The following is a 14,791-nucleotide window of genomic DNA, read 5'->3' as shown; positions in this document are numbered from 1 at the left end:
CCCAATAAGTTAGGGAAGGGCTGAAGAATAGGTTGTAGTTGGGTTATTTTCCTTCCTTCATATAGAAGCCCAGAACCAACTAGAGTCCAGCAATCCTCTTGAGTTCCAGTACTATTTGAGAAGCTTGGGGTCTGAGTAAATAGTTTCTCCTGATGCAGACCTTGCAAGATGACTGCTTCAGAGTATTCCAAAACCCTTCATCTCCCCACTTCTAGTACTTAGTGTAGGATCTTTATCAAACTCCTGGAGTTATATCTCAGACTATTATAGGAAACTCATATGGCTGGGTGCCAAGGAGATTAGAACTTCGAGAATTGACGACTCAGAACCTCAGGTTTTGCTACATCAGTACTGGTTCCCACAGCTGCTTCCATTCATTTAAGTTATGACTCTGGGACAGCTGTTTGTCTTATGTCCTCCCCTCCTATTCAGGTCCAAGAAAGTTTGTGGTTTGTATCGTATTGTTTTTGCACTGTGGTGCTGAGGATTGGGCCAAGGGTCTTGTGCATCCTGGGCAAACACTCCTATCAGTTTTCCATTTGTTTTTCCTACAAAGCTCCTAAAATGCAACCCTGAAAACTGAAGGGCCAACTTCTTTTTAAAATCAGACTTACTAAATTGGAATCCACATGCAGTACAATCTGCCGTTGTAGGCATGCCTTTTCCATAGATTTTGTCAAATGTATTCATGTAACCAATACCATCACCAGAATACATATTTCTAACATCCCTCCAAGTCCTTCATCAATGTTTGTAGCCAGCCCATTCCTATTCATGTAGCATGAATAATAAAAACCCAGACACAGATACTAGGGTTCAACCTGAAGATTAGAAAAGGAAAGCGGCCAGCTACTGGCTCCTTAACTTTACCTCAGACTGAAAGTGGGTGATCCTGCCTCCACGAATCCTCAGATCCTCCCATCTTATATTCCTCTCTAGTGCTGGGATTAAAGGTGTGCACCACCACTACCCAGCCTCTATGGCTCTTGACTGTTGGGATTAAAAACATTTGCAATCACTGACTGACCTGTATGGCTGATTAGTGTAGCTGCTTTGCACCGAATAAGCTTTATTTAGTAAAACGCAAATAATATATCTCTGTATTTCCCTTTTTGTCTAAAATAGAAAGGCTATAATAAAGCAAAACTATATACAGTAAGTACAATAACTACAAACAATATATACAGGCAGTAAATACATCAACAATGTCTAGTTCACTTGAATTTTACAAATTTAGGGAAAATATTCCATATCTACCCTATCTTCTTGAATCCAAAGTCTTGTACCTAATTTACTTTCTTGGATAACTTGCTTTCTGTGTCTGGTAAAATAAGGAAAACTATAATTACAGCTATCTAGTCTTCAACTCCCTCAGAGACCCAAGAAGAAAATACTATTAACTGAGTAAGCAGGAAGTGCGAGGAAGTGACTTCCAAAAAATGTAAGTAATGACAGAAACAGCTGGCTGCCTGGACAGTCACCCAAAGTTCCTCTGCAATGCTGGGGCATCCATCTTCAATCTACAGGCCTAACATGTCCAACAGACTTTTCAGTGAAGCAGGATATTATGAAGGGTTCTCCCTCCTTGTCTTGACAATGTTTGGCAGTCACTTTCTTTTGTGTCCTACTTGTCCAATTAGGACAGCATACTGTCAGCAGTTGAGGCAAGGGCATTTTCTTGCCCAGTGGCTTACTTTTGCCAGAAAGAAAGCAAACTCCTTGTGGAGTTTCTTGATGCCCATTATCGTCTATGAAGTAGATTGGTGATGCCAGGAGTAGACATATCTCATTGTCATAAAAAAAAGAGCCTATGTTATAAAAAACATCTTAAATGCCATATTCTGTAGATCTCTGAAGTGTTTGAAGATGACAGGTCTATCTAAAATATATCTTTGTTTGACCTGGAAAATATACCTAATGTTACTATGTTGTAAAAGGAGCAGCAGGCTGCATCCCACCACCTGGATAGCTTAACCCCCGAAATAACCACATGGAAATTGTATTACTTAAACACTGCCTGGCCCATTAGTTCTAGCCTCATATTGGCTAACTCTCACATCTTGATTCAACCCATTTCTAATAATCTGTATGTCACCATGAGCTCGTGGCTTACTGGGAAAGGGTCAGCATGTCTGACCTGGCAGCTTCATGGCAGGCGGCTCTCTGTCTCTGCCTCCTTTCTCCCAGCATTCTGTTCTGTCTACCCCTCCTATGCCCTATTAAAGGCCTAGGCTGTTTCTTTATTTGACCAATGAAAGCAACACATAGAAAGAAGATCCTCCTACACCAATACTAATAGTTTGATTATAATAGATGACTATTAACCTGCATTTTCTTATTATCCTAAACAGTTTGTAATCACAATTTTCGAGAATTAAAAATTTGCATTGTAAAATGAACTGTATAGATACAGTAACTTGAACAAGATTAGAAATGCATGTAAAGTATGTTCTATCAAAATTAATCTCAAAATTGTATCAATATACAAAATTTGTATACAATATACAGAAGTTCAATCTAATGTAAAACATTTAAAATAGTTGCTTTTTAAAAGTAGATTCAATAATCTGCCTCTTTATCTTAACATATCTATATCTTCTCTTTTTTCTTATCAGAGTAGATTCAATAATCTACCCTTTTATCCTATATCCCCCTTCTTTTCAAAACAAGAACCTTGAATCTAATTTCATTTGTTGAACTTTCCCCCTGAGCATAACCAATAACAACATGTAACCAACCCCCCTAAACAATGACAATCCACAACCCATTGAACAACCAAAAACCACCCACCCTACCTCTTGGGAATGTGGGCATTGTACTCTTAAATTTACTTCCTGTTCTCTGGGGGTGATGGCATCTTTAGGGGGTCCTGAAAAGAGAAATGTGGGTTAGTTGTCAAGATCTGTGAAAGGTAGCTGTATCATTTGTTATCCAGTCTCTGCATAATGAGAAAGGGCAGGGCTGGCTAGAGTAGACTGTTAGGATTGATCAGCTCAGCTATTGATCTCAGAATTGTTCTGAGCAGTTTTTAGTGAAAAACCAACCTTTAGGTGGTGCTTTTCAGCATAGTGATAGTGGAATAGTCATTGTGGGGCCCCATCCTCCTTATGGAGACTTCAAAGGTCGCTGTTAGGCATGCTCATATTCACTGCAGAAAACTGATAAAGATTCAAACCTGAAATAATGTACAGGAAGATAAATGAAACCTTTTTCTAGAATTAGTTAGTACTCTATATGACCATTAATATCATGATGAAAATTTTATATTTAAGATTATATATCTTATAAATCTTATACCTTCAGCAAAGCTGTTAAAGAGTCAATATGAAACCAAATGATTATGAGATTAGTGGCAATAACATAGTCCTTAAATATTTGTTATTCCTCTCTCCTACATCAGGTGGCTCTACTGATATTAAACAGATTATGGATTTCACTTTAATAAGCAGGTTTGGGTTTAGAGCAAGAGAGAGCCACACTCCAACTCAAAAGTCAGTTTTAATCTTTAACTGGACCTGGAGTACAAACAGATCATTTCCATTATATGTCTGCAGAGAACAGCAGAAACAAACATTTGGGAAGATTTATGAAATTTTATCCTGTTGGAAATAGAATATAACAATACACCAATTTACTCTTTTTCTTGAGACATTTTTTTTCTTGATGATTTTTCCTTTTTCTTCAGATGTCTCATTTGTCAGGTGGTGGTATAGGAGGTTCTTCTATTTATGTGTTGCTTTCACTGGGTAATGAATAAAGAAACTGCTTTGGGCCTGATAGGGCAAAACTTAGGTAGGTGGAGAAGACAGAACTGAATGCTGGGAAGAAGGGCAGAGTGGGAGATGCTATGGATTTCCTGCCTGAGACAGATGCTGGTTAGAATCTTGCCAGTAAGCCACAGTCACATGGCGATACACAGATTAATAGAAATGGGTTAAATTAAGATGTAAGAATTAGCCAATAAGAAACTAGAGCTAATGGGCCAAGCAGTGTTTTAATGAATACAGTTTCTGTGTGGTTAATTTGGGAGGCAAAGCTAGCTGGGCAGCCAGGACAAAGGGCCCCCTCCTATGCAACACAGTGGTCTTTGGATTCCTTAGCTGGGTACCTTTATTCTCCGGAAAAGAAAAAACAACCCTTACCCCAAAATTAGGGTAAATTTTGGGGAGACTGCTTTGTAGCAAGCTATATCTGAGTAAATTAGGAGCATTTGTTAGTTTTATAGGTTAGTTTAGAATATATAGCCTTAGCGATTAATGAACTATCATCTCTTTTAATTAAGAGGTGTTTCTTGTTCAAATAGAATCTTTATCAATTTTGATGGTTCCCAGCTTTTCTTCTTCTGTGGAAACAAAACCCCTTCTCCAACATAGCAGTTCTTGGTTTCCATCTGAAGTGTACATCTTTAAAGTATACATATTTAAAGTATTTTGACTGTTTTACTTCTGTAATTTTTTTCTACTATCCAATGTCTCTCAGCAGCTGTTGCTCCTTTCTCATCAGCATTCAGAAGTTAATTAAGCATTATGCAAGCTATTTCTGGGGTCATTTATCATTCCTTTCTGTTTATTTAACATATCCTTTAGAGTTCAATTTGGTATTTCTAAAATTGCCTGTCCTGTCTGATTGTGTGGTATACCTGTAATATGTTTTATATTATAACCAAAAAAAACCCTGTTTCATTTTCTTAGAGACATATTGTGAAGCATCGTCTGTTTTTATTTGTACAGATACTCATAACAGCCATAACGTCTAGCAAATGTGTGATTACTGAATCATCCTTTTCCAAACTCACAACACTTGCCTATTGAAAACCTGAATAGGTACCTATGGTGTGGTGTACATATTTTAGTTTTTTAAATTCTACAAAACAGAACACACCCATTTGCCAGATTTCATTCCTTTGAGTACCCTTTGGGTTACTTCCTGCAGATAGTCGAGTTTGGTTGTATAAAGGACAAGTAGGATGTTTTCTTATACTTTCCTTGGCTTGTTGCCACATAATGGAAAAGTCTTTTTTTTTAAAAAAATAAACTTTACTATTGAATTTATGTTTTTTTTTATGAAACTCTGAGGCCTTCAGCACATTTCCAAATAATAGCTGATCAATTTCTGCATGACCTTGTGCCAGAGGACCTGGCAGACCAGTATGGGATCACATCTATATTATGTATATAGGATGACTCCTATTCTTGATTGCATCTTGTAACTGGATAAACAATAAAGTGAATTCTGTATCTTCTGGTATAGACTCGATGGTTTTAATATGTAAAACAACTCTTTCTGCATACTGCAAATCAGTAACTATGTTAAGACATTCTTTAAAATCCCATAGAACTATGAGAATAGCATATAATTCTGACTTTTGGACAGAATTATAAGGGCTTTGATCCACTTTACTTAAATTTTCTAATTTGTAACCTGCCATTTCTGATTAGTTTTTATCAGTATAGAATGCAGGGGCTCCAGTGTCCTGTACAATGAAAGGAAGGATTAAGTTGGTTTTCTTTATAAGTTGAATTCTCTTGCTTCTGGGATAGTGGTTGTTAATCTCTCCCCCCAAATTACTACAAGCTCTTTGCCAGGATTCACTGTTTGCCCATAATTTGTCAATTTCATCATTATTAAAAGGTAGTATAATTTCTGCTGAGTCTATTCCTGCTAATTGATGAAATCTCAATTTTACTTTTATAATTAAGTCAGAGATATTTTCCATATAAGTTATTTATTTATTTATTTATCTGGTTTATGTGTTAAAAAGATCCATTCTAAGGTAATATTTTCCCTCTGCAATAAAATTACTGTAAGGGAGCGAGGTGGTGGTGGCACACACCTTTAATGTCAGGATGCAGAGGCAGGCAGATCTCTGCAAATTTGAGACCAGCCTGGTCTACAAGAGCTAACTCCAATACAGGCTTCAAAGCTACAGAGAAACCCTGTCTCAAAATAACAAAACAAAAACAAAAAATTCCTGTAAGGGAATAGTTTGAGGGTAATATGACCAGAATAAAGTTAAATTTCTGATCTATACAATCTACATGATGTGCCTTATGTAATTTCTCTTTTATCAAGGCCAATTCTCTTTCAGCTTCAGCTGATAATTTCCTGGGACTATTTTAGTTCATGTCACCATATAAGGTTTTGTTTAAATTAATCAGTTCATCAGGTTTTATCCCAAAAGTGGGCTGTAGATTGGAAATGTCTCCTAGAAATCTCTGAAAGTTATTAAGTGTCTGCAATTGATCTCTTCTAATTTGCACCTTTTGGGGTCTAATTTTTTGTAAACCTAGTTTATAGCCTAAATAATTAATAGAATATCCTCTTTGTACTTTTTCAGGGGCAATTTGTAATCCCCAATAAGGCAAATTTTTCTTTACTTCTTCAAGCATTCTTTCTAAAGTATCTATGTTTGAATCACCTAATATGATATCGTCCCTGTACTGGTAAACTATAGATTGAGGAAATTGTTTATGTATCATTTCAAATGGCTGCTGTACAAAATATTGGTGCAGAGTGGAGCTATTTAACATTCCCTATGGGAGAACCTTCCGTTGATATCTCTTAGCAGGCTGAGAATTATTATAAGTAGATACTGAGAAAGGTAAATTATCTTTTTCTTATACAGGTATAATAAACCTTTCTACAACAGCATAATTTTCTTTTACAAGAATTAGATCTTTGGAGACTTCCATCCTCTAGCTTTACTCCAAGTTCAACAGTCTTAGGTTCTTCTTTGAACCAGCTACTCCATTGTAATTGTGGAACAGGAGCTAAAACAGTTTTAGTCAACTCTCTCCAATCATCATGGAGTACAAACTGACTACCAGTTTAACAACTTCAGCTTCATGCATTCAAAAGCTGAATGCATGCCATATGAGACTATTGCTTCCTTGAATCTCCTTAAACCTAACATAGGCACAGGAACCCATTCAGCTCTTATTCTATCATTGGACAAATCCTGTATGGTTGGTTACTGGATATATTAAGGATGGTTGTTTGAAAACCTTAGGCTGTTCCTCTCTATTCTTATAATGCAACATAGAAATTGGTTCTCCATTAAATTTCTGTCTGGATTTGAATATCTCTGTGATCTGTTTTATTAAGTTCTTCTAAGGCCTGTAACTTAGCCCTCAGATTAAACAAGTTTTTTAGTGATACAACAGAAATGATAATGCTGATAATGTTTACAATTGCATTACATAAATCCCATCTAAATTAGTTATCCCCTCATTTAGTTGTTCCATTTTCAATCTGTCCAGCATATTATCATACAGAGATACAAATCCCTTCAATATAATGGTGTTTCCTATTTTTTAATATGAGAAAAACAAATCTCCCTTTTAACTAATTCCTCCTTTAAGAATTTCCAACTGTCTCACCAAATCTGCTGATGGTGTTCATGAAGATGTGAGGCTTATTGCTGCTACATAAAACAGTAAAATCCAGCCTGAATTTTAAGGCAGCTACCTAGTTTAGCAGCAGCCCAAGAAGGGAGTTGAGGGAGAGCCCGCCAGGTGAGAAAAAAGAAAAACCTAGCCATTAGGGCTGTGACTCTGGCCGCTCATAGCCTTTAGGCTATGCCCATGGATGTAAAGATAGAGGCAATGGCTTTTTGTGAATGTTGTGAATCCAACCCCAAATGTTGGATGCCAATATAGCATAAGTAATAAAAACTCAGAGACAGATTTTGGGGTTCAACTTGAAGATCAGAAAAGCCAAGCAGCCGGGCGGTGGTGGCGCACGCCTTTAATCCCAGCACTTGGGAGGCAGAGGCAGGCGGATCTCTGTGAGTTCGAGACCAGCCTGGTCTACAAGAGCTAGTTCCAGGACAGGCTCCAAAACCACAGAGAAACCCTGTCTCGAAAAACCAAAAAAAAAAAAAAAAAGAAAAAAGAAAAAAAAAAGAAAAAGAAAAGCCAAGCAGCCAGCCACTGGCTCTTACCTCTACCTCAGACTGAAAATGGGCGACCCTGCCTCCATGAATCCTCAGATTAAGACTAAGCATGAAAACTGTCTCCTCTCATCTTATATTCCTCTCTAGTGCTGGGATTAAAGTCATGTAACACTACCACTTGACCTCTATGTATGGTTGCTGGGAATAAAGGTGTATGTGCAACCACTGTCTGTATGGCCTGTATGGCTGACTAGTGTGACTGCTTTGTACCAATCTTCATGCAAACTTTATTTATTAAAACACAAATAATATATCACCATACACCACCATCATTGCTTCCTGGCAATGACCATGTCCAGTTTAAACTTTAGTAGGAACTGTCATAGAATAGAATGAAAAAGCTTGAGTTTGCGATTATTCATGCTACTGACTGTATCAACATGGTAGACAGTGTCTTTCCACGGTTAAGTAGCACTCTGTGTAACTGGAGGTTTCTCTCCCACCTGTCAATTCCCAAATATCCACTCTGAGGCTAAATATTATTTACAAACAGGATAGCCAATGGCACAGGCTTCTTACTGGCCAGCTCGACAAATAAATTAACGCATTTCCAATAATCTGTGTATTGCCACGTACCACGCAGCTTACCAGCAATGCTCTGCATCTTACCCCTCTGGCAGTCGCTGACGTCTCTCTCCACTCTGCCTTCTTTCTCCCTGTATTCAGTTTGGCTTTTGCATCTAGCTATACTCTGCCGTGCCATAGGTGTTGTGATTCAGCATGAGTTGGGACGGTGGCAGGTCCCATGTGTGTGAGGACCTCAGGCAGGAGAAAAATATGCCATAGGGACAGAGCTTGAGTGTGGAATTTGCTGAGAGAAGGGTAGAAGGGGGGGGGGGAGAGAGAGAGAGAGAGAGAGAGAGAGAGAGAGAGAGAGAGAGAGAGAAAGGCCAGCTTGCCTCTTTAGAAGAACAGTGGGAAGAAGAGTGGGAATAGGTGTGGCTTGTTTCTTAAGGGACAGGGTACTGTCTGCCATGCAACACAGGCATAAAGCAGGACACAGAGTGTGACTCACTGAGCCAGGTTCCCAAGGGGCAGGGCTAAAGTGTACCTCAATCATAACAAAAGACCAAAGCAGCTTTATTCATCAACCAATGAGAGCAACACATAAACACATACTCACAGTGTACAGAAAGACCATCCCACAGCAACTCTGTTCTATGGATGTACCACAATCTGTTCAGCTGCTGATTCAGGAATTGGCTGACACTGGCACTAGTCCTGATTTTTGGCAACTAGCAACAGATTCTACAAATGAGGTTTAGGTTGTTGTCTGGATCTGTATGTCTGCATTTCCCTTAGGTAAATGCCTAAAGAGTATGACTAATTTATGTTGAATTTGGTAAGAGACAGCCATATTAGTTCCCATCAAGGCTGCACTACTGGGCATTCCTGCCAATGATACAAGAATTTCAGTTCCTGAATATACATAGCAGTGTTTGTGTCTTCTGGAAGGCCTTTTTCCTTTTATTTAATGTGAGCCATTGTGAGTTGGAGAGATGGCTCAGTGGTCAAGAGTCCTTGCTACTCTTATAAGTAACACTGCTTCAATTCCAAGCACCCACATGGGGTGTACAGCCATCAGTACCTCCAATCCCAGGGGATTTAATGCTCACTTCTGGCCTTCTTGAGCATCAGGAATTCTATATGCAGACAAAACACCCATATTTATCTATGAACCATTATTTTCCTTTCAGTAAAGATGTTGCCTACGGTGTGGGCAGCAAACTTTTTAAAAGTGAGGTTCTACTTGGAAAAAGCAAGAAGGACACTCACAAGTCTAGCAGGTTTGTTCTGAGAGGATCTGGGTCGTGAAGGAAGCACCGCAGATGATGCGTGCATTGTACTTAATCTGAGCAGCACCTGGCACCCAAACTACTGCAATCCAAAAGGACTGTTTGCATTAAATGGCTTCCCTGAATTGCTTGGCAGAAGACAACTGAAATGCAACCTCCAATCTCTCACTCCCCGACAATAACTAAAGTCCTCAGAAAGAAGCACTGGGCCTGGCATTGAGGATGATTTACCCGCAACAGTCCACAGTCCAAGAAGAAAGACGTTTTTCTTCTTTAATAATTATGCAACAGGAAATTCTGAGAGCAGGGCAGAAGGCAAAGTTTTGTTTTTTTTAAATACCCACAGGCAGCAGCCATGTTAAAAAGTCTGCAAAATTCTGAGCCCAGGGCAGAGTTACTGATTACCTAAGAGCCCTGGGGCATGGTTATAGATTAGATTTTGCTAATCTTTAAAATATAAACAGAAGCAGCAATAACAGTAGTTTAAGAACATGGAAAAAACTTGCTCCTAGCCTAGGCAGTTTGGATGCTCACCTTACTAGACCTGGATGGAGGTGAATGGTCCTTGGACTTCCCACAGGTCAGGGAACCCTGATTGCTCTTCGAGCTGATGAGGGAGGGGGACTTGATCGGGGGAGGGGGAGGGAAATGGGAGGCGGTGGCAGGGAGGAGGCAGAAATCTTTAATAAATAAATAAATTTAAAAAAAACCTTGTTCCTAAAAATCAGAAGGCTCTCAGATCCTGGGGGTGTCCACATGTGAGTGCAAATTGGCTTCTGGACAGGAAGGGTTTCTGCAAGGAAATCTGTCTCTGATCACTGATGTGCTACTGGAAATGTTGGCTGAAGCAGTTCAATCATCTCTACTGATACAAGGAGAGGCAAACTAGCTAAAGGAATAAGGTCTTGAACAGTACAGCATTTATATCAGACCAGCAAAAATGCTCAAGCCATTCATCTGCTGTGAGAACTCCTTCAGCCAGTAGCCTTTAAGATACCAACCCACTTAGGCGTGGCCTCTTATACTATAAATGCCGATGTAAAGGGCATGCTAATTCTTCCAGCTGCTGGGTTGGTTCCTGTTCCCGTTCCTACAGAGGACTATGATCTGTGAATCTACCACTAAATAAATAACCCTTTATTATACTCCATTCTAAAATAGTGTGGGATCTCTCTTTAGCGCCCATATTCATTCATCTATTATTATCTATCAACCTTTGACAGAGAGTACGGCCCATTAACAGGTCTCCCATGTCTGCCAGGCCTCAGGCTGGAGAATGGCTGAAGGATCCTATAAAGGTGTGACACCTGAGAAATGGTAGAATGAGGGTACGAGAAATATCTACATGCCTGTCTGGGCTGTCCTATGTGCACCCAGGATTGTATGAACTACACAGAATTCCTAGAAGATATAATTGTTGGCCCTCAAAATTACAATAGGGAAAGTCAATCTATAAGAACCAGCCTAACAAAACACTCTAAAGTAGAAAAAAATTTAATCAAAATAAACAAAAATCACTTGAGTATCATTATTATTGACTTAGAAGGTCATAAAATACATTCTGAGAAATTTTTAACTAATTCATTCAGCAAATATTTCCTTTCTGGTGTCTTCTGTCACAAACCTTACACTGCATACGGTGTGATGATTTCTCAACACTGTCCATTTACTTATGTCTTTGGACAACCATTTACTCAAGATTATACTATTAATTACTGTGAATTCAAGATTACTACCTTTATGAAGGATTTAGGCTTTGTTCCTTAAAGCTTTTAAGAAAAAAGAACTTTTAAAACAAATAAATAGGCAGAGAGACAGATACAGTCCTTTGAGATTCTGTTCTCCTGCCTGCTCTTTGAGGAAATCATTATGCTAGGTTGGTATGACTTTCCCAACTACATTACTTTTTTCTTAATACATACTATGCCACAAATAACACACAGTGGCGGTACTGTTTCCTGCATTCTAAAACCATGTAGAAATAAAGACCAGAATCTTACTCTGTAGTTACCATTTCTAAGATCTAAAGATGTAGACACTCATACATCTAGATCATTCCTGTGCATGCATACACGATTTTCTGTGCACAGGTGTGTGGGTGGTGCTGAGGATGCACAAAGAGGCCAGAGGGCAACTTCCCGGCCTGCTCCCTGGGCACTGTCCACATTTGTCTTAGACAAGTCTCACCCATGGCTTGAAACGTGCAAAGTCGGCTCTCCTGGCCAGCCAGCACCCGGTTACCAGCAGCACCACCGACTACAACCAACTGATTTTATATGAATCCTGGGGAACAAACTCAGGTTCCCGTGCTCACCCTTAACTAAATAAGCGTAATCCATTCATTTCAGAGCTATCTAGTTCCTCTTAGATGAACACATCACTATTAATTTATGAAAGCATTCATTAAAGAAAAGTTTCTACAGAAAATTTTTCTATAGTACAGACTATTGTTAAAAGGTACTGGATACTCTAGATTACCAACACAGCAAGTCCACCATGGGTTCATGAGAGTGACCTATGACAGATGAGCCAGTATTGCTTCATCTGCTCAAAAATCCAATCCCATCACAACTGCACTGGACTGAAACTATAGCACAAGAGTTGAGCGTGGTGGTCTGTGCCTGGAATCCCAGAGACTCCAGAGACTGAGGGGGGAGAATCACAAGTTCAAGGCCAACCTGGGCAACTTATCAGGACCATGTTTCAAAATAAAAACTAAATGAATAAAGGGCTGAAGGTGTAGCTCAGTGGTCCAGTGCTTACCCAGCATGCCCAAAGCCCTGGGTTCAATCTGCAATACAGCCTATATTTGTATGTGTATGCTGATATATACATATATACATTCATATAAATACATATATTATGTAAGTATAATGTGTAAATATGTATTCATGAATCATGAGGAGCAAAATACAAAAGCACAACAGCAAGTAAAAACATAAATTTATTGTTACAAGCTCATCTCATCTGTCCTTTGTAGGACTCCAGTAGCAACCTATGAATGTGAAAAAATTATCATAAACAACATGCATTTCCTTTATCATAACAAAATTAGATTTAAACTTCATGGACCACAAACTTTCCTGTTTTCTTCCAGGAACAATGTTAAATGATGTCCTAGATTTTAAAAACACATCATTTTCTCAAATAAGATCAAGGCTAAATTGGATTTCATTCTTAACCTAGAAGTAATAATAAAAACTAAAATAAATTATAAAGATTCCATATTACATTAGGAAAACTATATTTTAAGGTCTACAAAACATAGCTTTACTAATGTTTATATGTTGTAGGTTCAATAGAAATCTGAGCTCTTTTCAATTATACAGAAAAGTTTATGTTACCCCCTTGAGATACATAGACAAAACGATGCCTTATTATATTCAGAAATCTATACTCGAGTGTTTCTTCCTAAGGGCTATGAAGACAAGGGGCTAAACAAGTAGTGTTAATCACTTCTTTATTTTATCTTATCCATTTTTGAGGCAGGGTCTCATTAGGCAGCCTAGACTCCCAGCATTCCTCCGGCCTCAGCCTCCTTGTTCTGGGAAGCAGGCATGAGCAAGTGTGAGCAGTATCCTTACCCAATTCTTTCTCTTGTTCTCAATTCCTGCCCTCCTCCTGTCCCACCTTTCACCTACTCCTCAGAAAAGGTAAGGCTTCCCATGGGGAGTCAACAAAGTCTAACACATACCTTGGAGGCAGGACCAAGGCTCTTCCCCCTATATCTAGACTGACCAGGTATCCCTCCAAAGATAATATGCTCCAAGATGCCAGATGCCAGTTCAATCCTGGTCCCACTGTCAGTGGCCCCACAAGCTGCTCGAGCCTCACAACTGTCGCTCACATTCAGTGTCCCTAGGTTGGTCCTCTGCAGGTTCCCCTGCTATCAGTTCAGAGCCCGTGAGTTCTCACTAGCTCTGGTCAGCTGTTTCTGTGGGTATCACCTTCATGGTCTTGACCCTTTTGCTCATATTATTGTTCCTGCCTCTCTTGGACTGATCTCTGGAAGTTCGGTGCTGTGGATCTCTGTATCTACTTCCATCAGTTGCTGGATTAAGGTTCTATGATGACAATTTAGGTAGTCATCAATTTGATTACAGGGGAAGGCCAGTTCAGGCATCCTCTAGAGTGTTCCTTAGAGTCTTAGCTTGGGTCATTCTTGTGGATTCCTGGTAATTTCCCTAGTTTCTCGCTAGCACCTTAATGGCCTCCTCTATCAAGATATAGCTTTCCTTTCTCTACGTCTCTGTCATTCCTCCTTCTTGAGCATCCCATTCCCTTATGTTCTCTTCCTAGCTCTCCCTGTCCCCTACTCCCCTTCTTCTGTCTCTTCTCCCCACCCCTCATACACACTCCCCAATTTTCTCAGGAGATCCTGTCTGTTTCCCCTTCCTAGGAGGATCCATGTATGTCTTTCTTATGGTTCTTCTTGTTAGCTATCTTCTCTGTGATCATGGACCATATGCTGGTTATCCTTTGTTTTACATCTAATACCCACTTATAAGTGAGTACATAACATGTTTGTCTATCTGGGTCTGGGTTACCTCACTCAGGATGTTTTTTTCTAGTTCTATCCATGTGCATGCAAATTCCAATGTGTGATCATTTTTTACCACTGAGTTAGTATTTCTTTATGAAAATGTACCACATTTTCTTTATTCATTCTTCTGTTGAGGGGCACTTAGGTTGCTTCCAGGTTCCAGGTTCCAGTATTATGAAAAATACTGCTATGAACAAGGCAAATGTTTTTGTGGTATGAGTGTTCATCCTTTGGGTATATGCCCAAGAGTGGTATTGCTGAGTCTTGAGGTAGACTGATTCCCAATTTTCAGAGAAACCGCCACACTGATTTCCAAAGTGGCTGTACAAGTTTGCATTCTCACCAGCAATGAAGGAGTGTAGTCTTTGCATGCTTTCTTTCACTTAGTAATAAACACTAAGTTTCCTCCGAGTCTTGGCAAAACTGGATAATTCTTTTTTCGTTTTTCATGCTAAATAATCAATTACTTGGGTATGGAATTCTACTTACCCACTGACC

At 39.2% G+C, this 14,791-nt stretch overlaps 1 protein-coding gene across 1 annotated transcript in view; it reads right to left on the bottom strand.

Moving 5' to 3' along the window:
- Positions 1-12,700: 12,700 nt before the first annotated feature.
- LOC121435646 (acylglycerol kinase, mitochondrial-like) overlaps positions 12,701-14,791 on the bottom strand; it is a 31,063-nt gene continuing 28,972 nt past the window's right edge. The window contains exon 6 of the mRNA XM_041635115.1: positions 12,701-12,745. Within this exon, the coding sequence (XP_041491049.1) occupies positions 12,701-12,745 (45 nt within the window). The remainder of the gene's footprint in view (positions 12,746-14,791) is intronic.

This window comes from Microtus oregoni, unplaced genomic scaffold (assembly GCF_018167655.1).
Source record: "Microtus oregoni isolate MIOR12 unplaced genomic scaffold, Mior012 000046F_ref0000063, whole genome shotgun sequence".
Lineage (NCBI taxonomy): Eukaryota > Metazoa > Chordata > Mammalia > Rodentia > Cricetidae > Microtus > Microtus oregoni.
Note: the sequence above shows the minus strand (reverse complement) of the source record. Positions and strands in the feature narration are given on the sequence as shown.